The sequence below is a fragment of the Apis cerana genome, linkage group LG6 (genome assembly GCF_029169275.1).
Source record: "Apis cerana isolate GH-2021 linkage group LG6, AcerK_1.0, whole genome shotgun sequence".
In the NCBI taxonomy this organism is placed as follows: Eukaryota; Metazoa; Arthropoda; class Insecta; order Hymenoptera; family Apidae; genus Apis; species Apis cerana.
In genome coordinates this window covers 7,377,385-7,398,996 of record NC_083857.1, presented here as the reverse complement: position 1 = coordinate 7,398,996, position 21,612 = coordinate 7,377,385, and the positions used below count along the sequence as shown (strand labels likewise).

The 21,612-nt window shown below is 31.2% G+C and overlaps 1 protein-coding gene across 2 annotated transcripts in view; it reads left to right on the top strand.

The window, feature by feature from the left end:
• LOC108001539 (RNA polymerase II elongation factor Ell) overlaps positions 1-21,421 on the top strand; it is a 117,149-nt gene extending 95,728 nt beyond the window's left edge. For both annotated transcript variants that reach the window (XM_017062578.3, XM_062076185.1), the window contains 8 exons: positions 14,359-14,483; positions 14,956-15,072; positions 17,866-18,099; positions 18,644-18,714; positions 18,797-19,006; positions 19,246-20,173; positions 20,456-20,633; positions 20,757-21,421. In XM_017062578.3, the coding sequence (XP_016918067.2) occupies positions 14,359-14,483; positions 14,956-15,072; positions 17,866-18,099; positions 18,644-18,714; positions 18,797-19,006; positions 19,246-20,173; positions 20,456-20,633; positions 20,757-20,975 (2,082 nt within the window). In that variant the 3' untranslated portion in view covers positions 20,976-21,421. The remainder of the gene's footprint in view (positions 1-14,358; positions 14,484-14,955; positions 15,073-17,865; positions 18,100-18,643; positions 18,715-18,796; positions 19,007-19,245; positions 20,174-20,455; positions 20,634-20,756) is intronic.
• Positions 21,422-21,612: the final 191 nt, after the last annotated feature.

Here is a 21,612-nt window from a genome sequence, read left to right as displayed (position 1 = left end):
GAGAAAGAAATTATAAAATAAACAATATTAATGGCGGATTTACTTAATCATTTTGATTATGATTGTTCATTGTTCACAATTGAATATGATAAAAAATTATTAAAGCATAATATGTTATATTTACGATCGATTCGGCGAGATTATCGATGACCAATCTCCAAGAATTACACAATCGTAGTCGTTCCATAAGATAAAAGAAATGAAAAAAAATGACAATGTTCGTCATGGAACTACTTTTTTGTTTATGTAATATTCTTTCTCATATTATTATTATAATATTTACCTTCTTTTCGAATAACCACTTTCTAACCTAATTCTGCACATTATTTATATTGCCACACAACGATGTATTAGGCAATTCCATGGTCAATACTGGGTCTAGGTCCTTACCAGCTGAGGAATACTAATTCATGACGTCTAAGTCTGTTGAAAAATTATACGTAACTCTCGTTCGTAAGTTATAAAGAATTTTGGTGGTACTGGATTATATTATAATATCATTATAAAAATAGTGTGTTTAAATATTACAGTTTATATTGCACGTGTAAGAGATGTCATTATCTATTGTTAAATATCTATTGTTCCATAAATACTCTATTATATATCTATAAGTTGATTACATTTGTCTATCATCCAATTTATGTTTCGACATCTTTGCAGTTAATTGGTTTTTCGATGTTTACGTAATCAACTATAATTCAATATTATTCGATCAGAAATAAACGAATATGTTATCTCTAAACGATGAAAGGTCTTTTCAACATTGACAATTTATATACAAATGCAACTTCGAGTTCTAACAACTTCCAATTTTGAACGATCGATCAAAACCTAATGCTGTTAAACGCTGTTAATCGTCGAAAATAGCTCGAGTCGAACGAATATACTTTTTTTTTAACGATTCTCGGGCGCATTCCAGCTCGTGAACTTTTTAACGTAAAAAATTTCGTAATCGATCGCGAACACTCTGCAGCTCGGCGATTACGCAACGGTGGTAAAGCCCCAGATCCGGCCACGAGCAATTAGAAACTCCTCGTTGGTGTTCATCAGCGTTATCAGTTTATTAAACCCGCGTTTACGGAATTTCGACGTTTCTCCGCAGAGTTTCGCAACGCGGCCGTGATTACGACACACGGAACGAACTTTACCCACGGCACTAATTCACCACTCGATCGATCCTCTGTGGAACGCGAGGAAACGATCGCCGATGCGCAACTAGGAATCTCGGCTCTAATGAAAAAAAAAAAAAAAATAAATAAAAAAAAAGGAAATGGGAAAAAACGGATAACAACGTGGTTTTCGCGAAACCTTAGTCAAGCATCGGCGGTTCTACTGCAGTTAGTAATTAGTGTGTGGCGCAAGACGAATTGAAGAAAAAGAGAAAATGTTTTTCTTCTTTTTTAATAAATGTGGAATTGAGAAGATAATTATATGGTTTTTTTACGTGACTTTTTTTTTCCTTTTTATATATATTTCTATTGCGTGTAATTATCGATATAATTATCAATGTATTGATAATTATTGTTATTAAGAAGAATCATTTGTGGAATGTTCGTAGATTATTGAAGAATTGTTGAGTTTTTCGAAGATTGTGATACGTGACTATATTGTGTTATTTATTTCCTTTGTTCGTTGAGAACTTGTTCAGCAATAATATAAATGATATTATATTGTTCTTACAAAATTGCAATACATATCTTGGACTATATTCGATTACGTCAAATGCAACCATAAAAATGAGCTTTTAATTTGTTTAACCCATTTCTCTTAACGGACGGATTATCCGTAACAAGTTGTAATTCTGCGATTAAGTTGATACTGGTGTTGATTTAGATTGATCCGAAAGGATTTCATAAATCCACCAATTGATTACGATAATCATTTTTATAAATGACGAATTTTATAAATGATAAAATTGCACTGAAGTTCGAAAGTTGATAAAATATTTTAAATTATTATCAAATATTTCGATATTCCAATATATTTTTAAACCACGAATTTTGATACTATGGAAAAAGAAATATTATATCTATTATTTTTTTTTATATATGTTCAATATATTTTGATCGTTTAAAATTCGCATATTATTGTTTCGAATTTTTGCTCACTTGAAATAAATTCAACAGAAACAAATGGGATAACCTCAACAATCAATTTTTTGCAATATCCACAAAAATCAAAAACCGCAAAATGTTCGATTTCCTTTCATGCACATATCGAACGTATATACAGCGAATTCCAATCACGAGAAATCTTAAATGAGAGATATATGATATAAAAAACTCATCTCTGAATCGACAAATCTTAAAAAAAAATTACGATTTTTTTTTCTATTTTAATTTATCGAGATAAATTTAAAATTAACGAAGTTTTTATCGAAATATCGAAGTATCAAAGTATCAAACAAGAACTGAATCGGTTTCGATTTCCCAATATGCAAATAGTTGACAATATGCAAATAATGCGCATCATTATGCACGCGAAATGAAAGAATAAAGGAAAAAAGGAAAGGAGATGAAAGAAAAGGAAGAAACGAAACGAAGGCAGGTAGTAATGCGATTCGTTCGAGAGTCAGACGTGTAATATTTATAAATTAAACGAGAAAGCAGACGCGTTACCACGGGTACTTCCTTAAATCCTTAGCTTGGCGACGAATTTTATATGTCGCGTGTCGCAACGCTCGCTTTCACTTAACGCGATTTAATTCGCGTACTTTCAAATATCCCCGCGCTTTGTCCACGCAATTGTATCATTTTTCACGCGCCCCTCTAATCGTTTGATTACGCATGCGTAAAGTACACTGTTATATCGTCGCGTCGTGGTGAACGTGTGATCATTCTGCACGAGATATTACGAGTTGGGAAGTATCGCGACTTCATTCGTGTTTGCCGTTGCGCAATGTCGCGGATTAATTTCTCGCCGCGGCATTAAGAAGATGAGATGTTGTCGAGACGTCGTAGATCGGACTCCTTTTGAAGTTTATACCTCTGAATGAACGTTGCTACGAATGTTTTCTATTTCAGAGTTATATCAGAATTATATCATTCCAGTTATATCAAACGGTTTTCCACTTTTTCGAATTTATTTTTTTCTTTTATTGTAATTTTTCTTTTTCTAAAGTTTATTCGATTAATGAATTTATGTTTTCTTCATACAGTTGATCTATAATCTATTGGAATAATCTGTTTTTTTATATAGTTTATATAATTCACTTACTCTTCATTTCTTTTAGAGGCAATTTTTATTTTTTTGTTAATTTATATACATGAGTTTCGTAAAGAATCCTAACAGAAATAGTAAAAGATGTAAAACAACTTTAATGAACCATCGTTCCCAATGGAGACATATATGGCGGGTTAATGGGCTAACGTGTCACGACAACCCGTCGTTTTACAACGCGTATGTAGCGTTACTTTCACTTGGCGCGATTCATTTTCTGCAGCGTGATGCGCATGCGCGCGCACTAATACGAAACAAACGTTTAAGGGTGCGTTTCCATTTTGAATGTTAATATATGACACGCGATAAAATATCTTACTTTAATTCGTTTCAAAAATATGTGACATTTATGATATTTCTTAAATAATTGAAAAAAAATATAATAAATTATAATATGATATATTTTATACATTAAAATTATTTTTGCGAACATAAAATTAGAATTTTAATAATTATAAAGAAAGAGAAATAAATATCAAATTAATCTTTTTGTTAAATTCTATTACATAGCAAAGCAACTTTTACAAAATATCATTTCCTAGATAAACATGTGAATTGAAATTCGAAGATTCGAAGGATTTCGAGGACATGGAGTCTCATATGAGACACGTTTTGCCAGTGAAAACGCGGTTTAACATTAATTAACTACGTGATGCGCACTTCAATCGAAATGGGAGATTTCGAGCAGGGAATCGTAGAAAGGAGGTGCTAAAACACGCGACACAGTGAAGTCATCGTGGAACGAGTAAAAGCGCGCGCACTTTTGCTTCGCGTGCGCGCATGCGTGTTATGCACGCGGCAAAAAAGAAACGAAGGTGCACTTATACGCGGGACGACCTTGTGCCAAATGTCGTTTCATCCTCAGTCAGGGACGTTGGATCGTTGATTACGTTTGTCATCTTTTCATTTTTCCTTGTTTACTTGATTGTCTCGAGACGCGATAGTTGTCTTGAAACTAGTGCACATTGCGAATTAGAAAAGATAAGAAAAAAAAAAATAGAATTTCATGGAATTGAAATTTATGTGAAGTTTAAAATAGAATTATTGAATATTGATTATTGAGAAATGCATTTAAAAATATATATTTATTGTTTACACGTCAAATTAAGAATTAATAATTAATAATTTATGTTTTTTTTGGAGATTGTTATGTTGAAATAAAACTTGAAATTAAAATTGAGAGAGACATTATTGAATGATTATTCTTTATTTTTTTAAATTTTAAAATTAAAATTGGGATTTTTTTTTATTCTACAATAAATAATTAAAATCATCGACATAATGTGAAGAAAATGGTGCAAAATAAAAGTTTTCCGAACATGCAAAATTAAAATTCTACACATTCTTTTCCAGACTTGAAAGTTTTCAAACAGATGTACGATTTCGTTTCCAAGAACAGAAATCAAGTAGAAAAAGAGAAAATTGTCGATTATACAGGACATTGACGCTATGACCTCAGACTTGAAATAATTTCACTAAATATAAAATTTTGAAGGTTATGTTCTTCGAAATTATTGCGTTTCAATTTTTTCTGGGAAACAAAGTTATGATTTATTTTTAAATAATTGCTAAATCTTAGAAAGTTCCAGAGAAGTTTTTCACAAAAAAACTTTTATAAACTCTTCGATGATTTTTTGCCTTTAATTTTTTCAATCTTTTATATTTTTACAATTAAATTTGGAAAGGATTAGAAAAATATAGAACCTAACCTAAAAATCAGCCTTATTTTTATTCTCATTCAATCGAAAATAAATCTATGATTCCTTTCTGTTTCTTTTTTAAATTTCTTTCCAAATTGTATTATTTTGCTTAAATGTGAATTGAATAGAATTAGAATCCTTATTTTTTTCTTCTTCTTTTCGAACAAATTTCTATTCTTCTTCTTTCTTTCTCTTAAATATTTTATCGTCATTGATTTATGAGTTGATCATAGAATTATATTACATGTATCGATCGTTTTGAATTTCATTATTTTATGTTTTTTCATATAGTTCGAAGTGCATAAGCAGCATTCGAACTTTCGTTCCCAAGAACGTCGATAAAGTTCGTAGGAAAGTTCAGGTCAATTAGACTACAATTTTCTCAATGTTAAAACACGACTCGTCTATGACGAGCTATCTCGATAAGTTTCTTAAAGTTTGTTGGATAATGTACTTTTATAGCTGAGACTTATAAACGCTTTTAATGGCTGTTTATTTTTTTTTATATTTTTATTACTATTTGATTTTTTATTTTTAGATCTCTTATATAATTTTGAAAGAACTGCTATATTATAGAATATTTAGAAATTTTAGAATTAATTATTTTTATATAACATTATTAATTTGATCATTATTAATGCTCGTTCAGAAAAAGTTTTAAAAATAAATTTATATTAGAACAGGAATTAATTTTATTAGAGCAGAAACTTAATTCTTCGTTGCAAAGAAATAAGAACCTTGTTAAATGAACGATGTCTCGAGCGTAAAAATAATCACAATGGTCTTGGAGGTGTAGTTATTTCGAGAAACGAACGATACCTCGGATACGTGAAAGTTTATTTTAATCTTTCCGGAATTCACAAATATACGATGTTCCTGGAGCAAAAGGCAGAAACTAACGAAAATTCCAATTGCATTTTCATTTAGAATGCAAATTTATTTTTGATTTAATTAAAATTCATTTATTTAACATAAAATTCTATTCAAAATTTCGATTAGATTAAAATTATAATTATTTATTAGATTATGAATAATTTTTCAAAGAAAATATTATTTTCAAATTCAAATTTTAAAACTAATTAACATCGAACTAACATAATATAATGTAACTTAAATCTCAACAAAACGATTTAAATTCTTCAATTGTCAAAGTTTTCGAGTAAGAAGGATTATAAATAATTCTAAGTCATGCAAAGTCTTCGTCCAAGATTTAATCCCCTTATTAATATTTCTTCCATTTGAAAGATCCCAAGAAATAAAAATTAGCCAATAAAAGTTTTAGATATAGACGCAAAGTACATATATAGAAACCGTTATTTTTATCGCTGTACGTATTCGAAGGATAATTTACGAGTTTCTGTAACAAGGCGAAAGTGAACAAAAGTGTGAACTTTACAAAGATTCGAATTACAGGTATTCGACCGTAATACCTCCCTTAGCTCCTACATCCGTTCGTATTAAAACTAAATCCGGTCTTTTACGTCTCTCCTACTTTAAAGTCATTAACAGGGCGTCATCAAGGCTTAACAGGATCACGGCGACAAAGCGTTGGCGCGAGTTTTAAGAACAAAAGGCCCCTTCCCTCTCGATAGATGTTCCCTTTCATGTTTTTCCGTGGGCGAGGAACATTCCTGGCGCGAAAGGAAAGGTCATAGAAGTTTCGTTGAAAAGGTTCCGCCACTGGAACTGTTGCCGACTGTTACGTTTCTTTTTTCGGGCTTGGTTCATCGTCATTTATTCCCCCGCAAAAGCGAAGTATCATTCACCGGGCGCCATTGAGCGCCTCGAGCGAGAAACACACCAATTTAAATGTCATTAACCAAATCAAGACACCAGTTGTTTCGCAAGGGGTATATTCTCGAGGAGGAGAAGGGGGAGGGGGGTATATATCCATGTGTTTCCGCCCGTGTGATGATGCAATGCGTTACATTCTTCGTCGATCTACGCTTGTCTATAAATGTACGGATGACGCGGCCACCTACGAGTTTTCGTTCCACCGTGGATATCACTGCACTGTTTTGGTTTCGGAATGCGAAACACCCAACGTTGGAATCTGATTAAATACCTCGGTTGAATTTGTGAAACGCTTTTAAGCGGACGATTCGGTTGGTTTCTTGGAAAATTGGTGGAAGTCTCGTAAATTTGAACATCACTTCCGATACTTTTTTATTTCGCGGGATAACATTTGATCGTTTTGGTAATTGGTAATTCTTAGAAGTGGGGGAATTCTCGCTCTTCTTCTTCTTCTTTGATATCCTTGATTGTTTTATTTTGCCGGGCAATTCGTGCTCGCGTGGAATTCCTGTAATGATATTCCCTCTGTTCTCGAAGTTATTTTCGTTCATTTTCTGGGTTAAGGGGAGATTTTATTCCAATAATTTAATCTATTTTCATTCTTGCGTGTAATGTTAAGTTTCGAGTATCTTGCAATTGAATTTTCTTTTAAAATAAATTTTTCGCTAAAACAAGCAATTATTACGTAGAATAAAACCATTCTCTATCCCATTGTTCGTGTATAAAATATACAATATAAAATAATAATCGAAATACCGGTGGAATAAGAATAGAATACATTCTCGAAATTTGCCTCTCGTAAAATTATACGATCGCGGGATCGATCCTCTATCGATCAACATTCGAAACCCCAAAACGAGGGAGTGGAATAATCGAGAACGATACTCGAAATGCCGATCGAACGTTCGAACATTCTCCAAATTTTCCACGCGTGAAATTATTCTAGATGGATCAGGAGGAGGATTCTCGTAGCGCGAGGGGGGGAGTGAACGATTCCAGCCGTCCGTTTCCCAAAATTCGCAGGGACGAAACGTGAGGTGGTGGATTTACGTAAAACCGCGTTCACACGCCGCGATTCCACGTTGATGGAATGCCGTGCATGCGACGGCCAGGCGATCGAGAGGGCTGGTCGTGGCTTTAAGCACCAAAATAATTCGAAGCTGGCACCGCGAATAGGTGGGCGAGCTGGCAGACACGCGATCGAAAAGTAATCGTGCGAACCATAATCGACGTTGTTAAAATTGGTCGCCGGGATTTCCACGATGAATATGGAAACGTCACGATGATTATTCTGACGTTCCGAGTGATTTTCGGAGGAGGAGAGAGATTTCTTCGATTCAATCTTGATTACTCATCGCGATTATTGATATATTTCTTCTTTTTTTCTTTCATCATTACATCTATTCTTTTTCCTCCGAAAGATGTAACGATGTTCTGAATTATTTATTGCGTCTCGGTAAAAATATCTGTTTTTAATAATTCGTAGAAATAAAGTTTAATTTATGAATCGATAATTTTGAAAGTTGTTGAAAATATATATTATCGTGTATACGTTAATAATTAAATTGATTTAAATAAAAGAAGCTTCCGACTACGAAAGACGATTTAAATAAAATTATGATAAAACACTAAATTTCCACTGTTCTATTTTCGTCGTTGAAATTATATCGCATAGTTTGAAAATTTCGACGGATTATTAAAATTCGTAGTTTCTTAATTAAAATCTTAAGCCATATTGCGGAAAGAATTCCGTAATACAAGTGTATCATATTCGCTTCTATTTTCGTGCGACAAAGTTGCACGATAATATTAAGATGTAATTCCTCTCGTTCGTATATATACATTTGCAACAAAATATGGTAATGCAACTTTAATAAGGGTGCAATTTACATGCCGCGAAATATTGTCTGACAAAATTGCGCACGTTGTGTTCGCATGTTTCGAATATACATTTGTAATACATGCGCCACGTACACCGGTTTAACCGCTATTTTAGTAAGATGCATTGCTACCGAGTCCGGTTCCAGACTTTATCGTGATTGCGTACGCGGCTTTAAACTCGAACCATTTAACAGTACGGTTCATATATTATGCAGTTATATGCCATATTGAGCGGAATTACTTTGGAATAATTAATGATAGACGTAAAATCTTCATCTTATATAACATAAGTAAGAATATGAAATATTGAACGATACTGTTAAAAATTTTAGTGATCGATGACCAATAAATGTCGTACTAATATTCTTTTAATAACTCTTAAAGAAAATATCGTATTTTCTTAAATAATATAATAATAAAAAAATAAATCTTTAAATAATTACTATTAGTAATATAATTTTAATTTAACGTTAATTTTCTACCGGTTATTTAGAAAACCAATTTACATTTCTTCAAATCAAATAATATACTATTCAAAAAAAAAAAAAAAAAAATAAAAGTTAATAATCTGAAATTTGCGTCAATCGTAAAAAAAAAAAGAAAAAAATCTATTTGCTTCGCATAGAATTATGGTTATGCAGACAGTGATTCTTGGATTTTCTTTTTACTGTCTGGAACTGGTGCGACGATTATCGCGTTTTTATCGAGATTCTGATAGCGTAGACCACTCGAGGCAGCTCTTTGTCGGTCGCATCGAATTCTCGCGTGCAAAGGGATTCATGCAAAGGAAAATGGATCCATTCCTTTGAAAGTCCATCGAGTCTATAGGGCTTTCGTATATTTACACTTTAAAATATGGAATTCAATATTTTTTTTCTTTTTTTCTGAAGCTTCCTTCGATCGATATAATAATATGGTGAATTCGATTAATCGCAAAACCTGATTGGACTTTAATGGATAATTTGCATGAAAATCGTTCCCATTAGTTAATATTTTTGATGCTTTACTCCATTCGAAAGAAGATTTTTAATTAATTTACGTACTTTATGAAAATTTTAAATATCGCATTTATTCATCGATAAATTCTAATGTAGTTGTTTACAGTTCATTCTTGACGTTTCCATGTTTTATTACGTATATATTTTTGTTTATTGTATAAACCTCACTATAATTGTATACATATATATATATACAATTTCTTTTGTGTACTCTAGCCTGCATGTCTGGCTTCCGACCTAGACCTCAATAAATGTAATACAGGTCATTTCAATTTTAAATTCCAAGGAGTAGCGCTTCGACTTTTGCTTAACTCGTTTAGAACATACGTTTACGTAAAACTCTCTTTCTTTCGTGTCGAATCACGTTGAAAAAACAAATAAGTCAAACATGTACAAGAATTAAGTTTTTTTTTTCAATACATTCGACACATTCTCATTTTGAAATATTTGAAGTAAAAAGATATTGTATCGATAAAATTTTTCAACGGAAAACTGAAAATTAAAATGAATAAATTACTTCCAAAATTGAAAGAAATTGTACGTTCTTTTTTTTTTTATTTCATCTAAAATATAATCGAAACATGAGAGATGGTCGATCGGCATTCGTCGCAGAAAATACTACTCCACGTCGCGTGAAGAGACACCGACGACCATCGTCCTTCGAGTAGTGAAATTTAAACGAACGGTTTTGCTCCCTTCACGAAACTTTCATATCGCATTCTCGTGCGGCTCAACCTTTCGTTTAAGAGGCGAGAAGAGAAGAAGGGGGATCCTCTGTGTCCTCGATACGTGAACGTCCATGAGAAAAGTTCCCTTCCTCCTTGGAGATGACTTGGCTCGCGTTATCATTTTCACTCTTTTCTATTGTTATTCTGGATATGACTCAATCGATAAGTGGTTTAATAATATATACCTTTATCAAATTTATACAAAGATCATTAGTTTCTGTATCCAGTTTAAATTGAAATTTATGTTGTTTCTTCTTCATTTTGATTTTAATTACTTTATTTCAAGTTTTTAAGTTATTATTCCGAATTAATGTGATTAATGTGATTAAATAAGTGAAAAGTGATCAAATCTAACGTGAATCAATAATGAAATGTTTAATATACCTCAACATTGAAATCTTAACATTTTGTTACGTTAGTTTGAGAATCCTCAAGATTCATTTGTCGCATTAACTTTCATTTGTTAGCTAGATAAGATAATAGGTTCAATTGCAAATTACTCAAAACTCAAATGACATTTATAAACGTAACAATAAAATTACCGTACTAAGAATCTGTCTATTATCTCTCCCACTAAGGACGAATAAATTTCGAAACATCCGCCATTCGAACATAAACGGAAGAAATTCTGTCAATAAGAAATGTTTTTTTTAAAAACATTTCTCAAATCTTCCAAAATCAATATACATTATAAATTTTCGTTGTATAATAGTTGAAAATGTACATTAATTCTTTCGTAATTTTTTTGACACTTGGTAAACACTCGTATCGATCATTTCGTCATTCGCTATCGTTTAAGACAGGTTTTTTTATAGCTGACAAAAAAACCAACAAAAAGGAAAATGAAAGGAGTGAAAGAAGAGGAATAAAAAGTATGGAAAATTGAATGGTTGCGTTATCAAAAAACGAATAATATCGCTTAAACTGGTTCACACCGACAAAAATTTCGTAAGAGTTGCCACCCGCTTGGTCGGTTTTTAATTTTCGAGACAAGTTTTCGCATTCTGCGCATGCGCCATGTCAATAAACCTCGTTTACACTCGAGTTTCGCATCTATAGAATCGTTCATTCGACGATTTCATTCACGAAGGTCGCTCCGTATCGTTAATTTTCTGCAAGACGATCTATCGATTCGCGCAATTGATTTAATTGCCAGGTTTTCGATGCGTAATCCGAAAAATAATCGGTGTGCTGACCGATTCTGAAATGTCAAGAGGCGTTCCGTGAAATGAGAGGGGAAAAAAAAAAAAGAAAGAAAGAAAGGATTTCGTAGGAATCGAGGAAGAGAAAGGAATACAGCCAGGGGTGGAATCAAATAGTGGGTAGAGGAGAGGGGGGGATATGCAGGGGCAACTGTACCTCTACGTTGCGAAATACAGTCGATCGTGCTCGACTGACTTTCGATGAAATTCAATCGGGGAAAAAAGCTGCGCAGAATATTGTATGTGTATGTATACAAGTTGAAAAAAAAGTAATTAATTTTCAATGGAAAGCATGGATTTCTTACTTCGATTTATTAAAAGATACCTGCAATTATCAAATTAATTTGTTTTTAAAATTCTTTTATCGCATTTTTTTAATTATTCTTTGCATTTATATTTTTTTTTCTTTATTTCCAAATAAATTCTTTTTAGATTTAATTCTTTCAATGTTCGATGAAAAAGAAATTAATTTCTTATTTCATCCGTTCAAATAGATTCGAAAATTAGAATAATAAGGTCTCCTCCTATCTATCGTTTCCATGAATAATTCTTATGAAATAAAGATAAAGATTAGAGTAATCTATCTCATAAAGAAAATTACTATTACCAAAAATATCGAAGTCTTTTTTGGATTTATATCTTTGTATTTAAAATCATTTCCACATTCGATGTATATATCGGATATAATTATATTCATTGTATGAAATTTTATTGCAGTGATTTTCGCATATTAAACTATTTTTTATATTTTATAATTTCCTTAATTTTTTTAATATATACGAAATGCACGAAAGAAATTTTTATATCGATACACCTTGGTCGTTACTTTCGAGTCATCGTGCAATTGACAAAATATTATTTCAGAATATATTCAGAATATCATTATTAATATTTTTTTATCAGAATATTTGATCATTTTACGTATCAGCGAATGAAAATATTTCGTTTCACGCATTATGATATTTGTCTCAAAAATCAAGGATCATTACCATGAAACATTCAATCAACCCTGTACACGTAATTGTTAATTGATGAGCGTGCGTGATGACCTCGTGACACATGGGAAATCTTCTAGCTAGACAGTAGTTGTAGTTAATTCATGCATGGAATTTTTTATGGGAATCTTCTCTTTATAGGATTGTATAATAAGCAAAGAAAAAAGTTTTTACAAACTAGTATAAGCAGTTGAAGAAAGTAGTTGATAGAATTGTATAAAAAAATAATATATTATAATTACTAAAAAAAAAATTTCAATATTTATTACTGTCTCCATAGTAAATAGTAAATAATATATGTTCTTCTTTATATATTTATTATGTATAAATAATTTATTAAACAGTATAAGAATTATAATTGTATTCGTTAAGTACAATCTATTTGTTGATGTAGCATTCTATCTATTAACACTTTCATTACGCAGTGGCTTCTAATTAGATTTACGATATTGATAATCATATACAAAAGTAAACTTGTTAATTCTATGAATATAATTACCATTGATTACCAATATTACGCGTTATTTTCCAACTTATAAGCACCATTTATAAAATACAAAATATTTGCGGTTGAAAAACATATCTACATCGATACCTATATTTGGTCATTTAACTAATAGTAATTTTAAAATCAAAATTGTTGGTTTCCGATATCATTCAGATTATATCGTGCCAATATAAAATCGAGCAAATTTAATGCCAACACACTTGAAAATTATTTCTTTTATTTCTTTCAATTTTCTTTTATTTCTATACAATTTTGTATATAAATAAATAAAATTCCTCATCACGCGAGAAGAAATATTTTCCCGCGTTTTCACTAAGTTTTCTTTCTGCCCATTTTCTAACTAATCGGTAACAATTATAACGATAACGATCTATCGAAATATCTATCGATGATCAGATCGTCAAATAGAGATTTGCTAATTCTTTTTGAAAACGATGATCGTAATTGATGAATAACAAGCGAGGTAAGATTATACACATAACACGTTAATCCTCCAAACTCTACGGCCATTTCGTTTACGTTCGTGCCGTTCCATGTCGTTTATCGAGATTAATTTCGCCGTCGAATAAATGCATCCGCACGCGTGCTCGTTGCAAGGTTGAATGAGCTTGAAATTATATTGCATAGATAACCGCGGACAGAGCGCGCCTTTGTTATCCGACGGAATTATGATCGCACGAGAACGCGTTAAAAGATAACCAAACAATGTCCGGAATTGAATCGTAAGAGTCAATAATTTAATGTCACTGTTCCATCCATTTAACGAGATGATGAGAAAACTAGTTTCAATGGAAAATCTCTCGAAATTGTTTTATATTCATCGATCGTGATATTGAATTATAACAAGTTATTAATAGAATTCATACGTTATAACTTGATATGTCATTATATTTTAGGTTATGTTTGATTTTCGTTTCGATTTTATATCGTAGAATTTTCCTCGTTGTAAACAAAAAGGAAATCCATAAAAGCGAAGATAACATGCGATACTTCACCAAAGAGCGTAATGCGAGTAATGACAACAGGACCAGCGTATAAAATGTTACCTTGAGGAACATTAGATCTTACTTACGGATTCTACTTAATGTCTCAGACAGATAGATAAACAGATGGATAGATAGGCAAGTAGAGATACATATGTTTTATATACCTTTAGCTTTATATACCTGGCAGATATAGGTAACTGTCACTGGTATAGAGAATATGAGAATATGGTTGGTCATGATGTATAATATACGCCAAGTACGTACTAGATCATAAGCTGTTTCGTAATTTAATGCGACCTTATTATCAGGATGAAGGCATACGAATAACCGACGTATTTTGATTCCAGCAATTGTCCTTCCCATCTACGCAATCCAGCCATGGATCAGCAGGCTTTACGTTTAGCCTTTCTGGCAATCAAGACATTGAGGGTCCTCAGGGTGGTTTCGAATGCATCCAACAAACAGGCCCTAAGTAAATAATAACTTATTATTATATCGTGTCTTTCGGTATATTTGTTGATATTCTATTATTGTAACGAATAGTTCAATAATACTATTTACTTATTATTTAATTTAAACTAAATTCTTAATGAAAAGAATCTGAATTATTTTCTTTCATTTCATAATATTTTCCATTCTCTTTATATAATATGAGATGCATTGAAAATAAAATTTCTAATTTAATTATTTGTAATTTTGAAGAAAAAAAGGAATCGCATAACCTTGAATTACAAAAGAAAAACAATCACATCATTTCCTGAATTTTATCGTAAATAATATATCCTCTAGGGAAAATAAAATCAATTTCAAATACTCGAATCTAGCATATTACGTGCTCTAAATTTTCAAGATGCCAGAATCGACGTGGCAAAAAAGAAAAAATGGCGCCGACCTGCTCTAGCGATTTATCGGTCTCTTTATAGCGTTCCATTTTTCCTGTGCAGAAGCCTGGAGAGTCTTGGCGCATTGCCGTGTAAAATGCGGATACAGGCGAACGACGATGTGTACGAGACAACCAGGCATCGCATGGCTGTTGCCGAGGAGAATAATAAGAACAAATGGTAAGTCTTCTTGAAAAGATACGAAAAGGTTCGGTTTCGTTCATCTTCCAAGTTTTCTTTCCTTCTAATACTTTCCTTATCTACGCATACAATCTTCTCTTTATATTTAATTTTTCTATTTCTATTTGAAAGCATTTTGCAACGTCACTCATCGTAAATTTATGGAGATTTATGATAAATTTGGTCAATTTGGAATGTCAAATTTGTTTATCCGCAATATTGCTTACCTGATGTTCATTCATGAATTGTGGAGGCAAAAAATTAATTTTGGAGTTATAATTAAAAACATTGATTTATATATATATATACATTAATTTAATATGTTTTTACAAATAAAAAAATAATAATATAACATATTTTATTAATATTCAATAAATCTTTATTGTAACAAAATATTTTAGTTAAACAAGAAAAAGATTATCATGATTGTAAATCAATAGATGAGTATGAAGTTAGTTAATTTGTTTAATAGCATAACGGTCAAGGTTAAGAATGCCCCACAAGTGCAACTTTATTCGAGAATCTTTGATGTCTATCGCTTTTGTGCCGTGGACAAAATGCATTATAATATATTCATACAAATAGATTACATAACAAGAACAGCAAATTCCAGTTAAGAACATAGATAAGAAAGAAACGAAGAATGCGATAATGTTAGAAATTCCATTGGCACTATTTTATGAAGTACATTGTACTAGTCGCGTCATCTATAAGTCATCAAATGATAATATCATCTAGACGGCAGCACTGGTTATGTAATATTGTGTGTAATAACAAAAGCGATAATGGGCTTTGGTCAACAAAGCTGCTTGCGTCAAAAAGGAAAATTGATTAATTAATTTTCTTTTAGAATTTCTTTTAGGATTGAAATTTTTAATTTTCTTTTAGGATTGAAATACATTTGCTAAAGAGAATTGACGTTAACAAGAATCTCGATAGATGATGTTAAATTTAATTAAACTATCGAAAAGTAGAGATGGAAATAAAATAATTTTAATAGACAAAGTACAGGCTTATATGATTTTGAATTTTAATTTTTTTTTTTTAAGTAATGAAGATGATTTATTATCTTTTTTTTTTAAATTAAATAATATATATATATTTTTAATTAATTGTAAATCGAAGTTAATTTTTTAGCGTACAACAAGTTTTTTAACATAAGAAAAAATTAGAAAAAAGAGAAAGAGAGAGAAGTTTTAAAGATTTTAAATTTCTATTGTACAAGCTGTTTTATTATTGGAATTTTTAAAATTTAATTTCGGCTGTACATATTTATAATTAAAAAATTAAGAATCAACGTAATAGATCGATCGATTATAATTCTTATATCAAAGACAATTGACTATTGCTACATTTAATTATTGCTTTTATCCCAATAGCGATATTGTTTCATTTCATTTTGAATCGATAACATGGCACGTGTCACAAGTAACAAAAGATATGATATATATGATATATATAGTCTCCATAGTATATGTTACACAAAAATGCATCAGATGATAGATCTATTCTATATCTAATCTGTGATATGATCTTAAGGAAATATATTATTTGTTTTCTCAGCGTAAAATTCTTATATTATGCAAATTTATAAATATTTATGCAATTGCAAAATAAAAGTATTTAGTTTAATAAAAAAAAATTATAATATATTCGCGGATTAAATATGGTAATTTTTTTAATTTAACTTTTTAAATCAACTAGTTAATTTTTTTCAGCCAAAAATATTTAAAGATATATTAATATGATAAATTATTATAAAATTTTTCTTATATGACATATAGTAATTTTAAATTGAAAAATGACAGAATAAGAAAATGTAGACGGTTAATGATCATTATTTTTGCTCTCTTTTGCCTAACAACTGTAGACTGATATACTTGCATAGTTTCACATATAGCACTTTCTATTATGAATATTTAATATAGAAGAGAACTAGTTCATTCATGTCGTAGGATACTATCAATCATTTTCTCAACTTGTTAAATCATGCAAATTATAGGAAAGTAATGTAAAAATCATATCAGAAATATTGTCCATTATTTTAAAAAATAGTAATTCATTCATTTATTGAAAGAAATTATTATTTTTATTTATTTTCTTCCAATCTTTTATCTTTTAAATTTTTGCAAATAATAATGAAATATATGATGTTATATATTTACATATTTTATAATATTAGATAATTTATAATAGAGACAATAATTAATTAAGAAAACTTTAAAAATCTTTATTTGTAGAAATTAGATTAATAGATAATTTAAATTACAATTTAATATTACAAATTCAAAGACAATTTTGAAAGACAAAAGAACAATTTAAAAAAACAAATTTATAATTAGTAATTATTCTTCAGAAAATTTTACAAATTATTTGAATTTTAAAAATTTCAAATAATATAACTTTCTAAGCTGTAGCATTACCCTTTCCTCATCTTTCTAATATTTTTGACATGTTCTAAATAAGCAAGCCATTATAGAAAACAATTTATGGCATTTATTATGGTGAAACATTCTGCATATAAAATCTCTCAGGTAGTAACTCAGGTATACGATTTTTAGAATATTAGCGAGTATTTATGATATTTTCCTGACGCTAGGGGTCGCAGTTAGAAAATAGGGATTAGAAGTAGGGATTTTTCCTGGTCTAGGTAGAACATCACTTTCGTTCAGTTCGTCAATGCATGCAGAACAGCATATTCTCCATTTTGTGGAATAAGAAAGTTTACATTTATCGTCGTGTATTTTTATTATTATTTTTTTATTATCATTTACATACAATTATGTCGATTAGTACTAGAGTTATCAAACCAAATGGACCGGACATTGGTCGTAAGGTGAAGGTAAAATCGACTGGAAAACCCATACCTTCATCATCATCAAATTCAAGACACAGGGAATCAACGAGCATTCCAACTTCTGGAAGTCAGGCTAGACTGTCGTCTTCCTCTTACAAACCGGCTAATCCAGCAGCAGCTCGAAGCCAACCGGAGAAAAAAATCCCCGACATTATGCGCAGACCATTAAAGTAAGTTCAGAAAAACATGTAATATTTTATCGTTCACACTTTTGATAAAATTAGATACTAATCAGACAGAATAAGCAACTTAAAATATTTTTATAACTTGCATTTTTGTTATTAATTACAAAATATATATTTGCTTATATTACATAAAGACATTATTTCAACATATTAAATGTCGAGTAACTTGCATTATTATATAACTAATTTGTATAACTAATTATAATTATATAAATATTGTATAATTCTTTAGCTAATTAATTTTGAAATATTGGAAAATAAATTTTATTATTTGTTTTTTATCGCTTTTTTTATTAAATATAAAAAATTTAGAAAAACATCATTACATAATATAATGATAAAATTATGATTAGTGAAAAATAATATGTTTATTACTGAGATTTTGCTTTTATTGATACTTAATGGGAAAAAATAATGTTAGAGAAAGTTATATTAAATTTATTGATAAATAATTGATAAATAGTATAAATAAATCAATAAAAATAATTGATAGTTAATATACTTATATTTAAACTTATTTTGTTTGCAGAGAAAGACTTATTCATCTACTTGCTTTAAGGCCATATAAAAAACCTGAACTGTATGATCGTATAAATAGAGGTAAAGATATATATATATAAAGAACTTTAATATATTTATAAGATATTTCAAAAAAATTATTTAATTTATATTTCATTTTTAGAGGGTTTAAAAGAACGAGAGCGTAACATCATGACGACAATCTTAAAACAAGTAGCTTTTATGAGGGATAATACGTATCATTTGCACAGATATGTTTGGAATGATGTGCAAGAAGACTGGCCTTATTATACCGAACAGGAAAAGGCAATGTTAAAAAGGAGAAAACCTCAAAATCTTACGCCTCCTGGTTCCAGTGATGGTGGATCAAGTGGTAATTCATTTTTATGAATTTCACTTTATTGAATTTTATCAATAAGAGAAATTTGAGATTTTTCCGTTTTTCATATTAATTGGAAAAAAAAAATGATTAGGAATTTAAACATTTAAAAGTAATGATAATGATATTATTAAATTAACAAATTATTTCAACACAAGTAAATATATAATAGTTTTTCCTTATGTTGATCCTATATCTTTAATAAATAAAATGATAAATAATAATCATTGCAGGCAGCGGACAATCGCCGAATTCCACTCATCCAGGTTCACCGCCGGCAATCACAGCACCACCTCCATCTTTGTTGAACAATAAGCGACCAGGGTATTATCAGGGAAATGATGGACTGCCAACGAAGAGACCACGGATATCCCATTATAAAAAGTCAGAACAAAATTCTGGATCGTCGATCACGGGAGAGAACGGAAGGACGGCTGGTAGTGGTAATAGTAATAACAGTGTTAGTGTTGTTTCTGGAGCTGGTAGTACTAGTGCTAACAGTGGCAGTAGTAGTAACAGCGGTGGTGTGGTTGATGGTTGGGATCAGAGACAGCACCAACGTGATCGTCGTGGCGATTATCGGCCCGAAAGAACAGCGAATAGTGACGTGCTACGAAGCAGCAGCTACAGCACTGGGAAACCGTGCTTGACACCAACCAGTGACAGTGAAGAAATCAACCAAACTGGTCATCGGGACGGAATCATTACGAGCACCGGTTCATCCGGAAACAACACGGCTAGCAATTCGGCCACTGGCCATAATTCTCATAGTATAACCCATAGTAATTCTTTGAGCGGCAATCGTCATCATACCGGCAAGACGGCGATACTCGGTACCGATACCGGGAATTCTGGGACGGATTATGTGACGCGTCTTATGCCAAGTGTCGTGAGTGACGGTGGTAGTGCAAGTAGTTTTAGTGGTAGTTCAAATGGAATACTCGCTGATAGGAGAGACAGAAGCGACAGGAATGACAGGAGCCGCACTAGCGAAAGGGATCGTGACTCAAGAAAGAAAAGCAACGGAACAGGTGGTAACTCCTATAATGATTTATCTGCTTCTGATTACACCGCTACTGAAGATAATACTGTCAGTACATCGTCTTGTGCTCTTGAATTACCAGAAAGTCCCAAATCATCGGAATACCCGGACTACCTCACGTAAACATTTTAAAAATTAATAAAATGATTCAATGATATTCATAATAAAAGAAAATTTTACTACAAATGATTATTTTAATATTCTGTTTATTGTTTTTAGATATGTTTAAAGACTTAAACATTTACATTAATATATATAATAATGGAGATAAAATAAAGAAATCAGAATTTCAATTTTATTTTTCTCAATGAAGTTAAATTTGTATATCATTGAACAAAATATAAAAGTTATTTTATATATATATATATATGTGTGTAACGTATTTAACAAATTGCTTATAGGTATTACACGACAATAAGTAGTTCAGAACAGAGAAGACGTTACAAAGCAGAATTTAATGCTGATTATGAAGAATATCGACGATTGCATGCTCAAGTAGCAAATGTATCTAAACGGTTCACGCAGCTTCAGGAACGTTTGAAACAAGAAGAAGCCTCTGGGAACTGGGAAGAGTACGAGGTACTGTATTTATATAAATAATACGATAACTCATTTTTTTCATAAATATTTTATAAATATTTCATAAATTATAATATATTATACTATTAAAGATTTTAATTATTTTTATATTGTATTTTATAGGAAGTAAGACGGCAAATTTTGCATGACTATAACGAAACTAAACGGGACCCTGTACATAAAGAAATAAAACGTCGATTTCATTATCTGCACGAGAAGCTAAGTCACATTAAACGGCTAGTATTGGAGTACGATACGCAAAACTGTGGCGGTGGGATGACAAGCAGCAGTAATGCTAATGGTACCAACGAAATTAAGGAAATGGACAGTTTGCACTACTGACACAAACTGAAAAGGCCGCCTCTTATATTCAATCTTTTTTCAATTGTCGGTACGTTACTGTCTTCGTTGTCGCAGAATTTGCATTTTCTCGGCATGTTCCAAGGCTGATCTAAACGGTCCATATGGTTCCTGGTTCTGTCGTCGAAAACAAAGTCAAGTACTGTCTGAGCCGGGGTTGCAACAAGAACAAGAACCTTCATGCTGTTGTTAAAATTGCGAAAGTCGAAGATTTCTCTTCTATAATTGATTTGTGCGCGCGACTGTGATGATCTCTTCGACTTGCGCTTTTGTGTGATCGCGAGCGATCGTCGTGACGCGCTTGCGTGCTACTTCGACCAATGGTAACTACATCGATAAAGGGGCTTTTTAACGACAATCGGTACATTTCGGGGGAAAAAAGGAAATGAAAGAAAAAAAAAAAGGAATGAAATAAAAGTCCATCCGAAGAGAGAGAGAAAACAATGAGAAAAAGAAGGGCATTCGCGAAGAGCTAGACATAAACGCTCGAACTGAAATACATAGGGACGTATTTCTTCGAGAACTCTCACCTCCTACGAGGGATAAAAAAAGAATAATAGAATAAAAAATGAAGAAAGAAGACAATTGAAAAAACAGTAATTAATTCTATATAATTAGT